Source organism: Aulonocara stuartgranti (genome assembly GCF_965226115.1).
Source record: "Aulonocara stuartgranti genome assembly, chromosome: 13".
Classification (NCBI taxonomy): Eukaryota; Metazoa; Chordata; class Actinopteri; order Cichliformes; family Cichlidae; genus Aulonocara; species Aulonocara stuartgranti.
Genome location: NC_138949.1, coordinates 17,647,442 through 17,664,271, shown reverse-complemented (window position 1 = coordinate 17,664,271; position 16,830 = coordinate 17,647,442). Strand labels below are relative to the sequence as shown.

Genomic DNA, 16,830 nt, shown 5'->3' with positions numbered 1-16,830 from the left:
ATTGATTACTGGCCTAAACTTTTTAATGCAGGTTTTCAGGTTATTTGGTACAATTAAAACAACTCATATGTACTTTATTGACAACTTTCAGGACGTAGGATGTTTTGATATGTCCTGTTAGAGAAGCACGAGTTTCAAGTACAGGGAAACCTTTCAAGTAGCTACTTATATATGAGTATATGGTGGGCATGTCATTTTATTTTAATAAATCCTGAGAGCTTACACTACAGAGACAGCTGCAGCAACCTTTATACACTAGTGACTCAAAAGTGGATAACCTCTACCCATGAGTCTGTACTTCACTGATTATTTACAACTAAAGGGCGCCACCTTGTGGCAGGAAAAAAATAAAAATGAATACATAAAAGCAATGCAGAGGTTCAGGCAGAAGTACTTAAATTGTGATGATTAATAGAATAATAATCATTCGAAAGCATGGTCACAATTATGTCTGTATGCTCAGTGACTCAAGTTTGGCCTTTTCAAAAAAAAGAAAAGAAAAAAGAGCCAACTATGGAGTGCAGCTTGATGTCTTTTAATTACATTGAGTTGCATAGCTTCACAGTAGCACCAGATTCACCAGTTTACATGGTCACATTATAGTTAAATTGTAACAGCAGTGAAAAGTGAGTTTCACTCATGGAGTAAGGCAAGAAAGTGGGGTTAAAAGTGGTTGTAGCCAAAACTCTCCCAGAAAAACACCTGGATTACCAGTTACAGCAGAGGGCAAGTAAACGATCCATCTTCATCTGCATTCAACCACTCACTTAAACTAAAACTGAGTAACGATAAATATAATATGGACAATAAAAACGAATTTTAAAAAAATATCTTGCAGTATCGTCAAAGGTAAAAAACAAACAAAAAAATAATATAAAGCTATAAAACCATATATGGTGCTGCATAAGAATTCAAACCGGATGTAAGATCTAAGACCAACCACAGAAAACCAAGGTACAGTTTAAAGAAGCAGTAGCTTACGGGATCATAGTGTCAAGAAAGGATTTGTGCTAAAGTGAAACAAACAAATATTGACATAAAGTACACAAGCTCCATTGACCTTTCACTAAGCATCCTTCTTATTTTATCGACACATAAAATAAGCTACTGGGGAAGGATAATCTTCGTAAAACTTTCAGATATGTTCATTTTAAGGCACACTTTGGATTTAAATAACTTTGGTTTTCAGTGACCAAATCTAATTATCCTACAACTTACAAGCAATTTTAACATTTAAATAGAAACTCTGTATATCACATTTTCCATCCAATGCCCTATACTAATGAGATCCTGATGGAAATCATCCAGAAGTCCAGTGAAAAATAAATACATTAATGCTTTTCAAATTAAAATCCGACAGGTTTCACTCAATCACAAAGCTAAGGATGCAAATTTCACCAATGCAATTACACTGCATAATAAGGAGCATCATCACTGAACAAGAAAGTAAGACGAAACTCTTGAAAAGAGGTGAAGTGAGAAAAAAAAGAACATATCAGCGCTCTCACTCCAATTACTTCTGCTGAACTGAGAAAAAAAAAGAGAGAGCTCGATAAAAAAGGTCGAGATTCTTTAACTCAAAGTCTAAAACTTTGTGACAAAAAATGGAGACAAAAAAAGATAATCTAAACATGGTTTGTAAAGAAAACCTTATAATACACCTTCCGTTTACAGAGAACTCGAGATGATCATTTAATTACTTTTACACAAAAGTCAGACTGATGGTTCCCAAGTTGAGAGGCGCACATCCTTTCACACACGATTAATCCTGGTGGAGGAAAGAGGGAGAAAGAGAGAGACGATTAGGTAATGTTCAGTCCTTTCAGCTGAGCACAGGCATCATTAACAATCTAAGCACCGCCTGTGGTGAACCGCAGACTGATGGCTGAAATGCCAGAAAAGTTCAACACAGTAATGAGGAAAACTGCTCTCCAGCTGTAGCCGATGACAGTTTTAAAAGCAAACTGTGGCCAATAATTTCAGTGTGACATTTTAGTTGGTCATGGTTAAAATAAAAGAATTACTTCTTAGCTGTTTCCCTCTACATTGTAATCACTACAATGAGGGGTTTATTAGGGGCAGTTTTTTAAAGATTATCACCTGCACCGAGTTTATTTCCTGTCTGATCACTAGTATCCAAAGCAGCAGTCACTCAGTTGGAGGCAGAAGAAAAAAAGTGCTAAAGACTTTTTTCACTCTGCAGCACCAGTTAGCTAATATTTTACAGCAGCAAAACTTATGTTAAATAAGGTGCAGGTTCTCCTTCTCAGACTTATTTTAAAATATACTTGTGTTTGTTTGTGCACAGCTGGTTCCTTCTTTTACCTGTCCATCAGCAGAGCAGCTGGGTAGATGAGTCTGTGGTCTGCCATTTTCTTTCTCAGCTAACATTTGGCTTCCAAACACTTTCTTCTGTTAGAAAAATAAGAAAAAACTATTACACAAGATCAACAGATTTTGGAATAATCAAAACACTGATTAATAGGATCACAGGCAAATATATATGAAAAGCTTTGTGTCTATAAGAGGTTGGCAAGAAATCACATGATGGGTAATGCAGACACACAAATACTATCAACAAACCTTTATTATTCCACCCCAAGAGCGTGAACGCCAGTGCCTCCTGCTGAATGGTGCCCGAGACTCTGCTGAGGGTGTCTGTTTCTCGATCTACACAGAAAAATACACCACCTTACGTGTTGGTTCTCCAAGCACCTTGTATGCATGTCTTTCTTATCACAGCAGCATCACACTGAGTACCTGTCTGATGAGTTTTTTCTTTTTGGCAGACTCTGGCATGCTGCTGACTTGCTGGTAAAGCTCTCTGAGGGCTGATTCAGTGTAATTCTGAGTATCAGATGTGACTGTTGTTATGGAGGGAGAAGGGGAGGCCACTGTCACTGCAGTCATAGGGCCCTCTTTGGCCCCAGAACAGAGAGTCAAGTCATCCTAAAAAATGTCAAAACAAACCAAATAACATTCAAAAATCTGTTTTCATAGAACAAAACCAATCAAACAGTTTTTGAGAGATAACTGCAAAGATTTACTTGTTGCTCTAAGTGAGAGTTTACAAACAGCTTTAAAATCTGACTACTGAACCAGTATTTAAGTTTTATTTCCGGCTCGTTTGAAAATTATTCTATTAAACGCCTTGAAGACACCAGCCTTTCCAGGTTCTGGAGTTAGACATCCAAGTGTCTAAAATGAACCAAACACTGAAGTGACTGGATTTGGTAATTTGCTAAGTGCAATGCAGTACTAACGCTCCCTTTTTTCCCTACTAAGACAAACTCTGTTAGAAATAGAAAACAAAAATACTTACATTTGACTGAAGAGCTTTTGATCCTGTGAAGTACAAGCGGGCATATTCTTTGATATACGCAGGCGCCTTCAATGAAAACAGACGAACATTAAAGCCTCTGGAAACAACTAAATATACTAATGTGGAAGTTATTCAGACATAAAGCACAGTGCGTTAAGGCTAACTATGTTCTACTTTGAAACTGAAATAAATAATTCATACTACATAAAGGGATCTGATTAAAGTGGCCTGTGGTTTCATTTCAGTAGTTTAATCAAATTAGTATTGAATAAAGTATTTGTTAGACATAAAATAATTAACAGCATATAAAATCAAAACTTGGGCAAATCCAAAGGGGAAAAAAATCTGCACACAAAACTAGAAAGCAACAAATGCATCAGTAACATGGAAAAACACAGGAAAACCATTTGTTTGATGGGGAAAAAACTTAATGTTAGTCAAGTATGTAGGCTATAGGTGAACATATTAGTTAAAGACCAAAAAAGTCCCAGCTGTAATAAAAAAAAATACCCATAAATGAAATATTCTCAATAGACTAATTAAAAAACCTGATCTTAATTCCAATCTGAGACACATCGCAGCAGGTGAGATTTAAGATGGCCTGGAAATTTCAGAAATATTAAGTTTGATGATGATTCTCTGTCCAAATACCTTTAAAATCCTACACTTCAGACACTGAGTTAAAAGGGCGCCATCAGCCGCCTACTTCTTTCTTCCTCTAAACCTGCTTGAACTCAAAACTTTATATTGACAGGAATTTGTCAAATACAATGTGTGCAGGTAAAGAGCCTTATGGCGGCTGATTGCAGGACATTTAAATGATTATAATTTTCCTTTTATATATATATATATATATATATATATATATATATATATATATATAATTTCTGTGTTCTTGCTCTCTATCACGTTTGTTTGTACTTGTAACCCTGGCGACAAAGGCCCTTATTATGAAACTTTCATTAAGTAAAGAGAAGACATATTGTTATAATACATGGCATATGGTTGTGAGATACCATCTAGGTGCCTGTTTATATGACACCTAATAACGTTTAATTGATAAGACCTGCCTGGGTTTTGTTTTAAAAGGAAATGTTACATTTTGATTTTTCTATTGTCAATAAAAGCAAAAAAAAAAAAAAAAAAAAAAAAAGCATTTTGTTTATTTTTTCATAAGTTAAACAACACTGATGCAATAAGTGATCAATGCCTGGGGAGCTTACCTTGAACAGTTTTTGTGAGTGTCTAATAAGGAATGCTATGCCATTATTGAGTTTTTCTATGTCTCCCTGAAGATCACTTGCCATTACCTGCAAAATTAAAAGAAGAAGAAGAGGTCACAAAGAAACACAAAAAGCTAGTATTATTATTATTATTATTTGTCATAGTTCATTTGACTGCAAACAGTGTTTCGGAAGACAGAACAAAATGAACCTAAGGTCTTTACATTTTTGGGCCAGATGATGTGTGGAGCAAACATCTTGGCTAAATTGATAGCAGACATCTTGTTGGAGTGCTGATTGCGAGCTGTGCTGTGCAGTAAATCAAACAGCAGCTTCAACAAGCTCCGGTTGGCAGATGGGAGAAGCATAAACAGGAGCTGAAACGCCTCGATCTGGCGTTCCTTATCTGGCACATTTGTCTTATCCCCTTGATCATCAAAGCGAGTCAACTCTAAAAACAAGTGACGAAAAATATTACAAAGCACAGGTAAGCAATATTTTTCCTGACCGTGCATTAATCTGAATGACAAAGATCTGTGCACGAGCCAACCAGCACCTCCAATCTTCAGATGAGCATGATAGTGTCTGTGTGTCAACAGAGGCTCTGGAAGCTCTCCCAAGTAGGCCTTGAGCAATGTTGCGGCATCATTGGGGTGGAAATCGCCTGTCTCTAGATCTATCTCTGCCCCAGTGTTCAGCATCTCCCTCAGGGCTGCCTGCCTTAAGCTGTGGCCTGGCACACGAAACAGCCCCTCCACATGAAGGTCTGAGGGGTGGGAGAGAAAGATGGAGAGAGACAGCCAGAAAGGGGGAGGGTGGAGGGTGTTTAGGTAGGCAGACACACAGTGAAGGAGACACAGAGAGCCAAAGACACAGCAGTAAGGTGAGTGATGGAGAGAAGTAAATGGAAGGAGGGAGTCAGCAAGAGCAAAGTGCTTTCAGATAAATTATTGATTCAAACATTTTCATCCAGTGTCCACTTTCAGTGAATGACATCATTGCTTTCTAGAAATAAACCATGACCTCATGGCAATTCAATGCTTAAACTAAGTTACAGAGCAAGTAAAAAGTGTGATGCTTGACATATACGATTTAGTATAATCCAGTTATTTTAATCGTGTTTCAAAAAATAATATTGTTAAGAATTTCTTTGCCTCTGGAGGTGACATAGGCAAAGGGGCAATATCACAAAACACTCTGGATGATACGGTTCATTTAATGTCACGTTATATGAGCAGGTGAATCAATACTCACTTTTATTCAGGTACTCGATGAGCTGATAGATCTGTGAGATTCCTTCTTCAGTTAATGGTGCACCAAAAACGACTCCTTTGTCTGCAAGAAATCAAATGACACATCAAGGCTGATTGTAGGCTTTTTGTGTACAAATGGACCTATTCTAGTCAAAATAGAAAGATGTGAGAGGCAAATTATAACTACAAGATGACTTGATGAAAATCTAAAGCGCTTTAGTCTTCAGTCCTTATTGTTCATCACCTGATGAATAATTAGATGAGAGATGATTTGCTTAACCAAAATAAACACTGGATTACTCTTGCTTTTCATTTGTGAGGGTTAGATGCTGCCTTCTTTTTCATGCCCCCCTAAACTCCCCATAAGCAGGAACAAGCAATCTTATCATATTTGCTTATGGTAAATTATGTACTGATTGCTTAACTACTAAATTATTTCAGCCTTAGAAATAAAATTACATGACTGAGAAACTCCACACAACTCTGCTTTCTCCCTCAGGAAATCAATAACAAAAGAATATAAGCATTACATAAATCATATTTATTCAAAATACAGTTTCAAAGGCGGTTAACATGTGTGCATAACGAAGACTCTTATGGCCTAACCTTTCCGTTTCAGGAAGTTAAAGGAGCGTAGAAAGCCGCTGGATGAGGGGACTCTAGGCTCCGAGTCTCCAGTAAGCTGGGCAAACTCGTCCCCAGGCAGATCTATCATTCGAGTGATGTTGCTAAGTACCAGCTCCGTGAAAGCCTGCGGATGTTCATGTCTCAGCCGCTCCACGAAGAAGTCCGGGTTAAAGATGACAGGCTGGTTCGGCTTTTCCTGACTGATAAACACATTGCATTTTGTCTCCCTGTTAAAGGAAACACATACGCCATAGATTAATGTCCACTTGAAATGATAAAACTTCGAGCTGGCCCGAGAATAAAGCCTTAAAAGTAAGACTGCGTGAATTATCGAATTAACATTAGCTTATGTTAGTATAAACTGTTGCTAGGTTAACTTAGCTCCACTGGCTATTGCTAACAGGGAAAAAACACAAGTCCCAGTGCAAAGTAGTAAAAACAGAGTTTTGTTTTGTTAGTACTAATCCTCTGATGGAGGCATAGTTTACTCAGCAGCACTGTAACGTGTTCATCTTTGTCAAATTAATCAAAAAGTCCTTACTTTCTTTCGAGTTTGTGATTGTTTGGGGAACCATTTTCAGCCGCCATCTTCATTTTGAATCCTCCGCTGGTTCATATTTAGTCCCGCCCATTGACTTGTGATTGGCCGAGATATAGACACGTCACGTCCGTTGCGTTTTTTTTTTTCTCCAAAAAAACAAAACAAAACAGCAAGCTATGATACAATAGACTGCAACATCATGATTAGGAAACAGTTATCATTTTCTGTTCCTGAAAATATACATTTTTGAATTGTGTCCTGTTGGCTAATAAATCCAGAACCTGTTTGCAGAGGGAGGAACTCACACCTAGTGTTGAGAGTTTTTGCACTGCAGTCTGTGGGTTGTGTCAAAGGCAGTGAAATCCAGTAAAAGCACATATAAATAAAACTCCTTATTTTCCAGGTGTTTCAGGGCTGTATGAACCAGTGATGAGATGGCATCATACTGGTAGAGGTCCACAGTGACATCAGTGGAGTTCTTTACGTGGGACACTTCATGACAGTCAGTGCGAGGTCAGTAGTTATTCAGGGCTGTCACTGTCAACTTTTTGAATAATAGTGGCAGTCTTAAGCCAGGTCTGTACTGATGCCTGTGAGAGAGAGAAGTATTCAGGATGTCAGTCAACACCTCTGACAGTTTATGTTCACAATCTGTCAGTGCCTATCTAGGATTATTGTCAGGGTTAGAGTGCTATGGAATCAAGATCCTCAGACAGAGATGGGTTGCTGGGGAAGTGTTCACGTTTAGTGTTTTACTCTGTGATGCACCTAATGCCTTTTGCAAGTGTGCCTTGAGCTGTAAAGAAGTGCCCCTTAATCATCTGGGTATATGTGGCTTTCCCCCTTCTGATGTTCATTTGGTAAATGGTAAATGGCCTGTATTTGTATAGCACTTTTTTACTAGTCCCTAAGGACCCCAAAGCGCTTTACACATCCAGTCATCCACCCATTCACACACACATTCACACACTGGTGATGGCAAGCTACACTGTAGTCACAGCCACTGCACTGACAGAGGCGATTTGATGTTATGTTTCTATGCATCTGTTGTTAGAGTTACCAGATGTTTGTAAGGTTAACGTGGATCAAAGACTATACAGTTACTAAATCTGAAAAATAGTATAAAATTTTGATACATCTAAAATACATACACCAACTCAAAGTATGTAGGTTACAGGTTTGGCATTGAAGGACAAGTACACTGTATTTATTTGGACATCGTTTTGCAAATTTTGTAAAAGCATAAATAGAAACTTTAAAAAAAAAATCCTATTAGAGCATAGTTTTGGACACTTCTTAACTATTTGATCAGTAAATTTATTATTATTGAAACCCTTAGGTGTACAGGCTCCTGCGTATATAGTAGAGCCAATGAGACCTTATAACTTCAGCCGGTCTCTCCAATCATCTGATCAGTGTATCCAGTTATTTTAACACCAGACGTTGAGGTTTTGGCACCTAAACTCTGGAACAGCCTCCTTCATCCTATTAATTTAGCTTAATTAAAAAGACTACTGAAAACTAATTTCTATACCTTACCCTTTCTCTGATTTTTTGCCCATTATCTGTGGCATTTTGTTCTTCTAATACATGTGTATAAGAGTGTGTATGCAAAAATGAATAAAAGACTGAAAAGTAATTGTGTGTTTTTATGCTAAGTGGTTTAACAAACAAAGAAAAAATTCCTCTAAAAATGGTCAGGTACAAGGGCTAAACTGAAAATGAGTGAAAAAGCAGCCAATTTCCAATAAAAAAGTGTATCATGACTAAACGGAAGCCTTGTGCACTAAAATGTCATATAAATCAACATCATGCTTTGTCCAGGAACACAATACATCCACAGGTTATACTTCAGTGAGTCTATATTTATAGAATGCTGATCGGTGAGGTTTCAGTCAAGTCAGGTCTCCTGGTGTTTGGTTGTCTTGGCAACACAAACTTGACTCGTGTGCTCCAAAGAATAAAACATAAACATATTTGAAAAAAACATATATTTATAAAGCATTAAACATACAACAAGGGTCTCAAAGGTCTGAAATATATATATATATATATATATATATATATATATATATATATATATATATATATATATATATATATATATATATATATATATATATCCTGCGTGTTGTGAAATTTACAGACAAATTGACTTATTTTAAAAATGTAGGAATAGTCAAGCCAGTTTTAAGCAGTTTTCTGAGAAGAAAACACATAATCATGTGTAATCAGCGCTGCCAGAAAGCAACACATGTATGACTCATTTAGGGAGTTACCTTTTCTTAAAAATAAAAACAAAAAAACAGTTAAAGTCAAGTGCAGCATCAGCTATGCATACAAGCGCATGAATCTTCTCCATGTTGAAAAATGAATATGTCACACCTGTAACAAACTTCAATATTAATCTTATTCAACATATATTTTAAACTTCTTTATAACAGCAGACTCATAAATATTTTTTTTGGTAATCATTTGCAAATGCTGTGTTCTAAATTTATATACAAATGTAAGACTGCACACCACAACGTGAGCTTTACACCAGTTGCTGTAAAATCATTTTCTTCTGTAGCTACACAAAAAAGGACTCTAAAAATGTGAATTCCACACGTACTGTAGAAAGAGTCAATCATTTTACCATATTTACAAAAAGACTCAGAAAACCTTGAGCAAGAGAAAGAAATGAAAGGAGGCAGTGATACAATAGCATGAAAGAGTATAGCACAGAATTCAGAGCGCTAATCAGTGCAGCTCATACTGAAAAGAGGCTTTCATGTTTATCCCCACACAGCAAAATCTCCAGTGTTAAATTAACACTGGAGAGTGTCTATATGGGTCCACACCTCTGAGTGTTAAATACAACACTGTTGAGTGTTAAATTAACACTTTTGACAGTGTTATATGTTTAAAAGTAACCTAGTCAGTTTTGAAGATTAACAATGGCTAACACTGAGCAGTGCTGATTTTCTAACACTGGAATATTTCTAACATTTTGAGTTATTTTCCAGTGTTAGAAAATCAGCACTGCTCAGTGTTAGCCATTGTTAATCTTCAAAACTGACTAGGTTACTTTTAAACATATAACACTGTCAAAAGTGTTAATTTAACACTCAACAGTGTTGTATTTAACACTCAGAGGTGTGGACCCATATAGACACTCTCCAGTGTTAATTTAACACTGGAGATTTTGCTGTGCATCCACTCCACGTCCACTCCTCTTATCTGATTTTTAGCCACTATATTGAAATTTCTTTTCACATTTTTCTTCACAGAATTTACCATCAATCCTCTCTTTGGCTGTCACGTTTGCTTCTTCTGCAGACCTCTGTCTCAACTGAGACGTGAGCCCATAGGTCCAGTAGCAGTGAGGTCTGAGCTTACCCAGGGTTCTCCAGCATGCCCTGCGAAATGTGTGGGAGGAAATACAGAACAACAGGGGGTCCAAAGCACCGTTGATATACCACAGTGGGAGGGACAAATACGATTTCAAGATTGTTTAAATGGAAAGGACCGTGTCGGACCACACAACCACGTAAACCTGCATAAGTGATGAGGCGATATCAGGAAAGTTGCAAACAAAAAAGCCACCACAGCTGCACCTGAAAAGCAGAACAGAGAGAGTGTTGATAATTCAACATTCTGAAATGATTTTTAATAGTACACTAATGTAATTCATTTGCATATAAACTGGAGTAATTGCAGGACAGCAAAGCTGTTTATGATTGTCTCATTGATTAGATAAAGAAGAGCAGTGTCCTGTACTCTTCTGCCATTACTGAAGCCACTGCTTTATAGATTGACCTGGTATGTGTCCTTCAAAGCAGTAATAGGATTTTAAACTTTTTTTTATCGCTCACCCATTAGTTTTAGAGGTCTCTTTTCATTTACAAGCAGTTTCCCATTCTGGTGACACTTGATTGTTCACCTTCCTTCTGGATCCTGTGGCATAAGACCCATGTTTGTCCTTTGATGGCTATTCTTCCTCAGGTAGTGCAGGATGAGCATATAAAGAGTAAGGATGGACACTAGTGGGACCTGTTATTGGAGAGGCCTGTTAGGTCCCTTTGTTTTACGTTGACACAAAAACATAACCTGTTAAATGGTACTCGTCTCACCAGAAAGAAGAACCCGGCTCTCAGAAGTAAGGCGCCTTTGTAGATATGCGCAGGATCTGGCTCTGTCATCTCACACATGGTAGAAACTTGGAAGGCATCTTCTTGAGTGGTAGCTGTGTAGTCCAGGATGCAAGCGCGTGCCTGGTCATAGACCAGTGCAAAGGGGACAGCAGAGACCAGAGAAATCATCCATACTGACACAAGGCACGGCACTCGAGACCTCTTTTAAAAAGACAAGGGAAGGAAAATTAGTTTATTAACTCTTCTTTACATGATACAAAAATAGAGATGGCAACAGTAAACGTATTCAGTACCTTGTTCTTTCTCTGCGTATTTTATTTATTATGCTGCTGGATACATGCTTTACTTTCCATTGATTTATAAACAAAATTTTAAACTTAATCAACTCTGAGTACAGATGATCAACAGTCATTGAACAGTCATTAGAAAGGGTTATTTGTATTCAGGTTATGTCATTTTTTTCAATAAGCCTTTTTTTTAATACAAATCCTGGAATATTTATTATTTCCATAATGTCAAATAAACAAATAAAAGGCATTTTTGTACTTGTCTCTCTAAAAATGTCTACTGATTTTGCTTAAAGAAAGGAAGGAATAAATCTGCAGCTGGGACACACAATTTTTTACATTTAATTATGTTTTAGAACTATTTTCAATTGCTGATGATTGAGTTATTGCAGCAAACCATGCAATTATAGTTTTGTATAGTTTCTCACTCATCACTCTCTGCAAAATGTTAGACATAAAATTGGGAAGTGATGCAAAAATAAATCCCCTGAAGCCACAGATGATGGGGGTGGTGGAGTGGCTAAAACAGCAGGAGAAATCAGATTTTTCTTTTTTCTTCAGCTTAAATAACCAATTTGTGTGTTTGCTAAATAATAAGAAGACAGGGAGAGATTGTGTGCATATAATTGGATAAGCCAGCTTAATAGCTTCCTTTCAATTGTAAAATAATAATAATAATAATAATTTAATTTCCTTTTAAAAAATTCATATTGAAATCTACTGTCACCTACAAAATCTTTGTAAAACACACTGGAGATAAAAAGAAGCTTAACATTAGGATATTGTAAGGCATTCATAAATGGATAAATTGAATCAGTAATGCTGATAAAACACTTTAACTAAGTACTTGCAGAGAAAATATGCTGTAAAGGTCAATATTCTAAAAATATACCAATTAGAAACCTTTAAAGTATACTGTAATTATGTCAAACATGTCTTTCAGTTCAATATGAAGCTGACATACATGCTCTTTACAACCCGTAACATGACCAATAAGCTAATATATAATTTAAAACCAAACTAATGACTATTTTAAGGCTATAATATGCAACTGAAAGTCTCTATTTAAAGGTAAAGGCTATTTGATGAGTAGTACAGACTCACCTTCTAGGGAAAAGATGCAGGATGAAGACTGGCAGCAGGCTTCACAAGCAAAAAAACAAGTCTTTGGTCTCTCCTTCCCTCAGTGAGTCTTATTCTTTCTCTCTGCGTCTTGCTCACTTACCCTCTTTCTCGCTTCCTTCATCTCCCTCTCTTATGACACACACACACAAACACACTCCCAGATGGTCACAAGACTGACTAGTAGAAATTTAGCAGTGGCTAAAAACAGCTGCTTCATGTAAAAATAGTGTATGTAGAATAGCCACAAAACAATCAGTGTACAAAAAGTATGTTTTTAATTCAATATGGAAAATGATTCATGTGCTCCAGTGGCGCAATCGGTTAGCGTGCGGTACTTATATGACAGTACATTGTAGAGCAATGCTGAGGTTGTGAGTTCGAGCCTCACCTGGAGCAGTCTTTCCACATTTTTTTTAAGTGCTATCCTATTCTACATGCTGAAAAAACCCCATTAATTAGAATAAAGTGCAACAAAACAAAAAAATAACTAAAGGCAGATAAATGGATGAATAAATATACATCAAGTATAGTTCTTCATACTTTAGAGACACATGTATTCCAATTCCCCTGCTTTGTTGTCTTGTGCAAACAACTCTTTTCATTCTCTTTGCTCTTCTCCTCAATATATTGTCTCATATCACTTAATTACAGCAGTAGGTCATATCTGCTTTTGGATCTTACACTGTAATAGAAAAAATTGAAAATATTATCTGGTTGTCACCAACATCACTCTTCATGCACTCAGCATGTGGAAATAGCACTATTATTATGTTAATAAGCAAAACATAACAGAATGACAGTTGATGTTGGCATGAAATTAAAGGAATTTCAAAGTAAAAATCTAAAAAATTGTAGAATGGAGTTTGCAACCAATACAGGATAGAGCAATGGTGGCCAATTAATTCCCCAAGCAGGCACATGAGAAACTGAGTCTGCCTCCCTTCACAACAGCCCTCCTCATCAGAGCCTGTTTCTTATTTGGTCCCTTGGGAAAATCAGTTTCCCACCACTGTATAGAGTGTTACCCAACATATGCTACAACAACTGCAAAAGAAGCCCAGACGAGTTTTTAAGATAAGATAAGATAGAACTTTATTAATCCCTCGGGTGGGTTCCTCTGGGAAATTCGACTTCCAAAAAGCACAGCAACGACCGAAGTTACAGTTACAGAATTGTTATATATATATATGTATATACACACACACACACACACACACACACATATATAAATACAGAGACAAATATAAATAAAATATACAAAGGTGACCCTCAACCTCCTGTAATCACACCTTACACTAGACATTACACTTTTGTTTTGTATCTTTCATTTTTTGTGTGTTTTTTTTCCAACAGCTATCCTAATTTAAAAAAAAAAAAAAAAAACAATCTCACAACACAATTAGTACATTTTATGGAACCTGAAACCTGAAACTGTTGGAGCTAAATCATATATAAAACAAGTACAAAGTTATAAATGTGTGCTGCTTTCTAGTGTTATCCCAGCATCCTTTGCCATGGCGTAGAAATGACCTTCTTTTTCAAGCATGTTGTTCGGCGAATCAAATTCCACTATTTTTCCAGCATCAAGCACCATTACCCTGTAGGGTAGAAGCACAGACTTTAATAGTAATCCAATGAGTAATGTCCATACTGTCTAGCATAAGGGAATGCTTTGGTGTTCCCCAGATAAGTTGGAGGAGGTGGCTGGGGAACACCAAAGCATTCCCAGGCCAGCTGAGAGACATGATCTCTCCAGCATGTGCTGGATCTACTTTGGGGCCTCCCTCCTTTTGATGTGGAGGAGTAGCAGCAGTACTCGGAGCCCCTCTCCAATGACTGCACTTTTCATCCTATCTTAAAGAGAGAGCCCAGCCACCCTTAAGAGAAAGCTTAAGACTCATGACAATAGGTGAGGTTGGGGACATAGACTGACTGCTAAATCGCTAGGTTTGCTTTAAAGCTCAGCTCTCTTTTTACTACTACAGACCTAAGTAGCATCTACATCACTGCAGCATCACCCCCAATCCATCTGTCAGTTTCTCACTTCACTTGTGAACAACACCCAGAGAAACGTATACTTTTTATTCTGGCTCAGGCTAAACACTCTTTTCTGCCTGAGGCCTATGGCCACAGACTTGGAGTGGTACATTCACACCACTTCACACTTCGCTGTAAACTAACAGGACTACAGAATAAAGATCTGGTCCACTGTTCCCCAAACAAGACGAAAACCACATTGCTTATCCTGAATCCAAAGATCCAAGAGAAGTATGAACTCTCGTTTCCAGTAATAATGATAATGGATTGCATTTATATAGCGCTTTTCTAGGCACCCAAAGCGCTTTACAATTCCACTATTCATTCACACACTGATGGAGGTAAGCTGCAGTTGTAGCCACAGCTGCCCTGGGGCAGACTGTAGGGTAGGTTTAAGTGTCTTGCCCAAGGACACAACGACCAGGACAGAGAGAGCAGGAGGATCGAACCGGCAACCTTCCGGTTACAGATGAGCTTCCCAATCCCTTGAGCCACGGTCGCCCCCCAGTACCCTGGCATAGACCTTCCTGGTGAGGCTGAGGACTGTGACCTCCCTTTAGCTGGAGTACACATACTAGTCCCCCTTCCTAAAGTTGGGAAACACCACCCGATTCTCCCAGTCTAGAGGCACTGCCCCAGAGCTCCACGTAACCTTGGAGAGGTGTGTAAACCAAGTCAGCGCTACAACATCTGGGGCCTTAAAGAACTCATTCAGTCTATCGATCCTGAATTGTTTAACTACCTCAGTGACCTCATCCCTAGTGATGAACAAGTCATCCCCTCATCTTCAGACTGCATGTAAGGGGTTACAGAGGTTGACAAAGTATTCTTTCTACTATCCAAATATATCCTCAGTTGAATTCAGCAGCATCACACTCACACTATACACCGTATGAGTAGGGCATTACCCTCCTGAATTCTCTGAGGGTTTTTGAGTTTTTGCTTCAGCTAACTATGTTTTGCTTGACCTGCCAGCATCTATCAGTTAGCTCAGAAGTCCCACAAGCTAACCAGGCCCAATAGGATTCCTTCTTAAGCTTGACAACTCTCTTCACCTCTGGTCTCTACCATCTGCTTTGGGGATTACCACCACAACATGCATCAACCCCCCTAAAACCACAGCTCCATGCAAGAGCCTCAAAAATGCAGGTGCAGAACATGGTTCATTCAGACTCATTGTCTTAAGCCTCCCTCGGAGTGCTGTCAAAGCTCTGCCAGGAGTGGAAAGCTTGCAGACCGGAGCCTCCAACGTCAGGATTGTCCAGCATTATGCTCCTTTACTTGATCCAGGTAAGCTGACAGCGCAGCTCTTCTCTTCACCCAGGTGTTCAGAATATAGCTGCAGATCTGATGATATGCTTAAGAAATTGATCACCAACTTGGGACCTAGGGTTTCCTGGTTCCATGTGCACTTATGGACATACTTTGTTCAAATCTGGTGTTCGTTATGGACAACGTGTGATTTGCACAGAAGTCTAATAACAGAACATCACTTGGCGTCCGATCAGCCTACATGAGCATTAAAGCGTCTTAGTAGCATGATGTAGTCACCAGATGGGAAGGGTGCTGGGTACTCTGAACTATCATTTGTTGCATAAGCACAAACAACAGCCAGAACGTTCCCTGTTAGCTCTCATAGAGGATCTCTGAATCACTCTTCATCTGGCCCCTCTAAGGCAAAATATACAAGTTCTGGGTAAGATAATGTCCAAGTCAAGAAAAAGGAGTCAGTGAACCTTAAGTTTAGATTATTTTGTCAAATACCACTCTGGCATATTATGTATGTTTGATCAGATCATTCATACAGTCATTGGTACTACATAACGGGTTTATTTAGTGCACAATATTTCTCATTTTCTGTTGCTGGAAATAGATTCAGTCAAATTTTGAGAAATTACAATGTGTAAAAAGCAAAATTAATTGTGGTTGATTCCTTGTCATGCACATAAATTATGTGCATGAGAAGGAAGGGTTGGAAAAGAAAGAAATTTGACCCTGACAGAAATAAAATAAGGTAGGGCACATCATCCAAAAATGTTAAGGGAAAAGGTATAACTCACCTAGAGCTGTCCATGATACTGTGCAGGCGGTGGGCGATGGTAAGGACTGTGCAGTCTGAGAACTCTTTGCGGATGGTGTTCTGAATCAGGTTGTCTGTCTCCAGGTCAACAGCTGCTGTGGCTTCATCCAGAATTAGGATACGTGACTTTCTCAGGAGAGCTCGGGCCAGACACAGCAGCTGCCTCTGCCCAACACTGGAAAGATTGTATTAAAGTATT

The 16,830-nt window shown here is 38.1% G+C and overlaps 1 protein-coding gene and 2 pseudogenes across 3 annotated transcripts in view; all 3 read right to left on the bottom strand.

The window, feature by feature from the left end:
- Positions 1-514: 514 nt before the first annotated feature.
- On the bottom strand, positions 515-7,072 carry LOC309720833 (rho GTPase-activating protein 19-like). Its single transcript, XM_082558007.1, has 11 exons — positions 6,967-7,072; positions 6,405-6,652; positions 5,800-5,880; positions 5,102-5,311; positions 4,770-4,996; positions 4,546-4,632; positions 3,323-3,388; positions 2,761-2,949; positions 2,584-2,670; positions 2,326-2,412; positions 515-1,768 (listed from the first exon to the last, which is right to left on the bottom strand). The coding sequence occupies exons 1-11, from the start codon at positions 7,017-7,019 to the stop codon at positions 1,763-1,765; spliced, it is 1,341 nt and encodes a 446-aa protein (XP_082414133.1). The 5' UTR covers positions 7,020-7,072; the 3' UTR covers positions 515-1,762.
- Positions 7,073-10,158: 3,086 nt separating this feature from the next.
- Positions 10,159-12,635, bottom strand: LOC309720739 (neuropeptides capa receptor-like; annotated as a pseudogene). Its single transcript, XR_014280731.1, has 5 exons — positions 12,615-12,635; positions 12,494-12,496; positions 11,082-11,303; positions 10,824-11,001; positions 10,159-10,565 (listed from the first exon to the last, which is right to left on the bottom strand). The product of XR_014280731.1 is annotated as a neuropeptides capa receptor-like (transcript).
- A 1,266-nt stretch (positions 12,636-13,901) lies between these two features.
- Positions 13,902-16,830, bottom strand: part of LOC309720085 (ATP-binding cassette sub-family C member 2-like) — a 31,653-nt pseudogene continuing 28,724 nt past the window's right edge. The window contains exons 31-32 of the transcript XR_014280730.1: positions 16,612-16,806; positions 13,902-14,112 (exon numbers count right to left, since the gene is read on the bottom strand). The product of XR_014280730.1 is annotated as an ATP-binding cassette sub-family C member 2-like (transcript). The remainder of the gene's footprint in view (positions 14,113-16,611; positions 16,807-16,830) is intronic.

What these genes read in the sequence shown, in the direction of transcription:
- LOC309720833 (XM_082558007.1), bottom strand. Translation starts at nt 7,019, where the DNA reads ATGAAGATGGCGGCTGAAAATGGTTCCCCAAACAATCACAAACTCGAA. An exon ending in ACTCACAAAAACTGTTCAAG is followed by an intron (nt 3,389 to 4,545) that starts GTAAGCTCCCCA and finishes TTTTCATTGAAG; the next exon opens with GCGCCTGCGTATATCAAAGA. An exon ending in CAAAAGCTCTTCAGTCAAAT is followed by an intron (nt 2,950 to 3,322) that starts GTAAGTATTTTT and finishes GACATTTTTTAG; the next exon opens with GATGACTTGACTCTCTGTTC.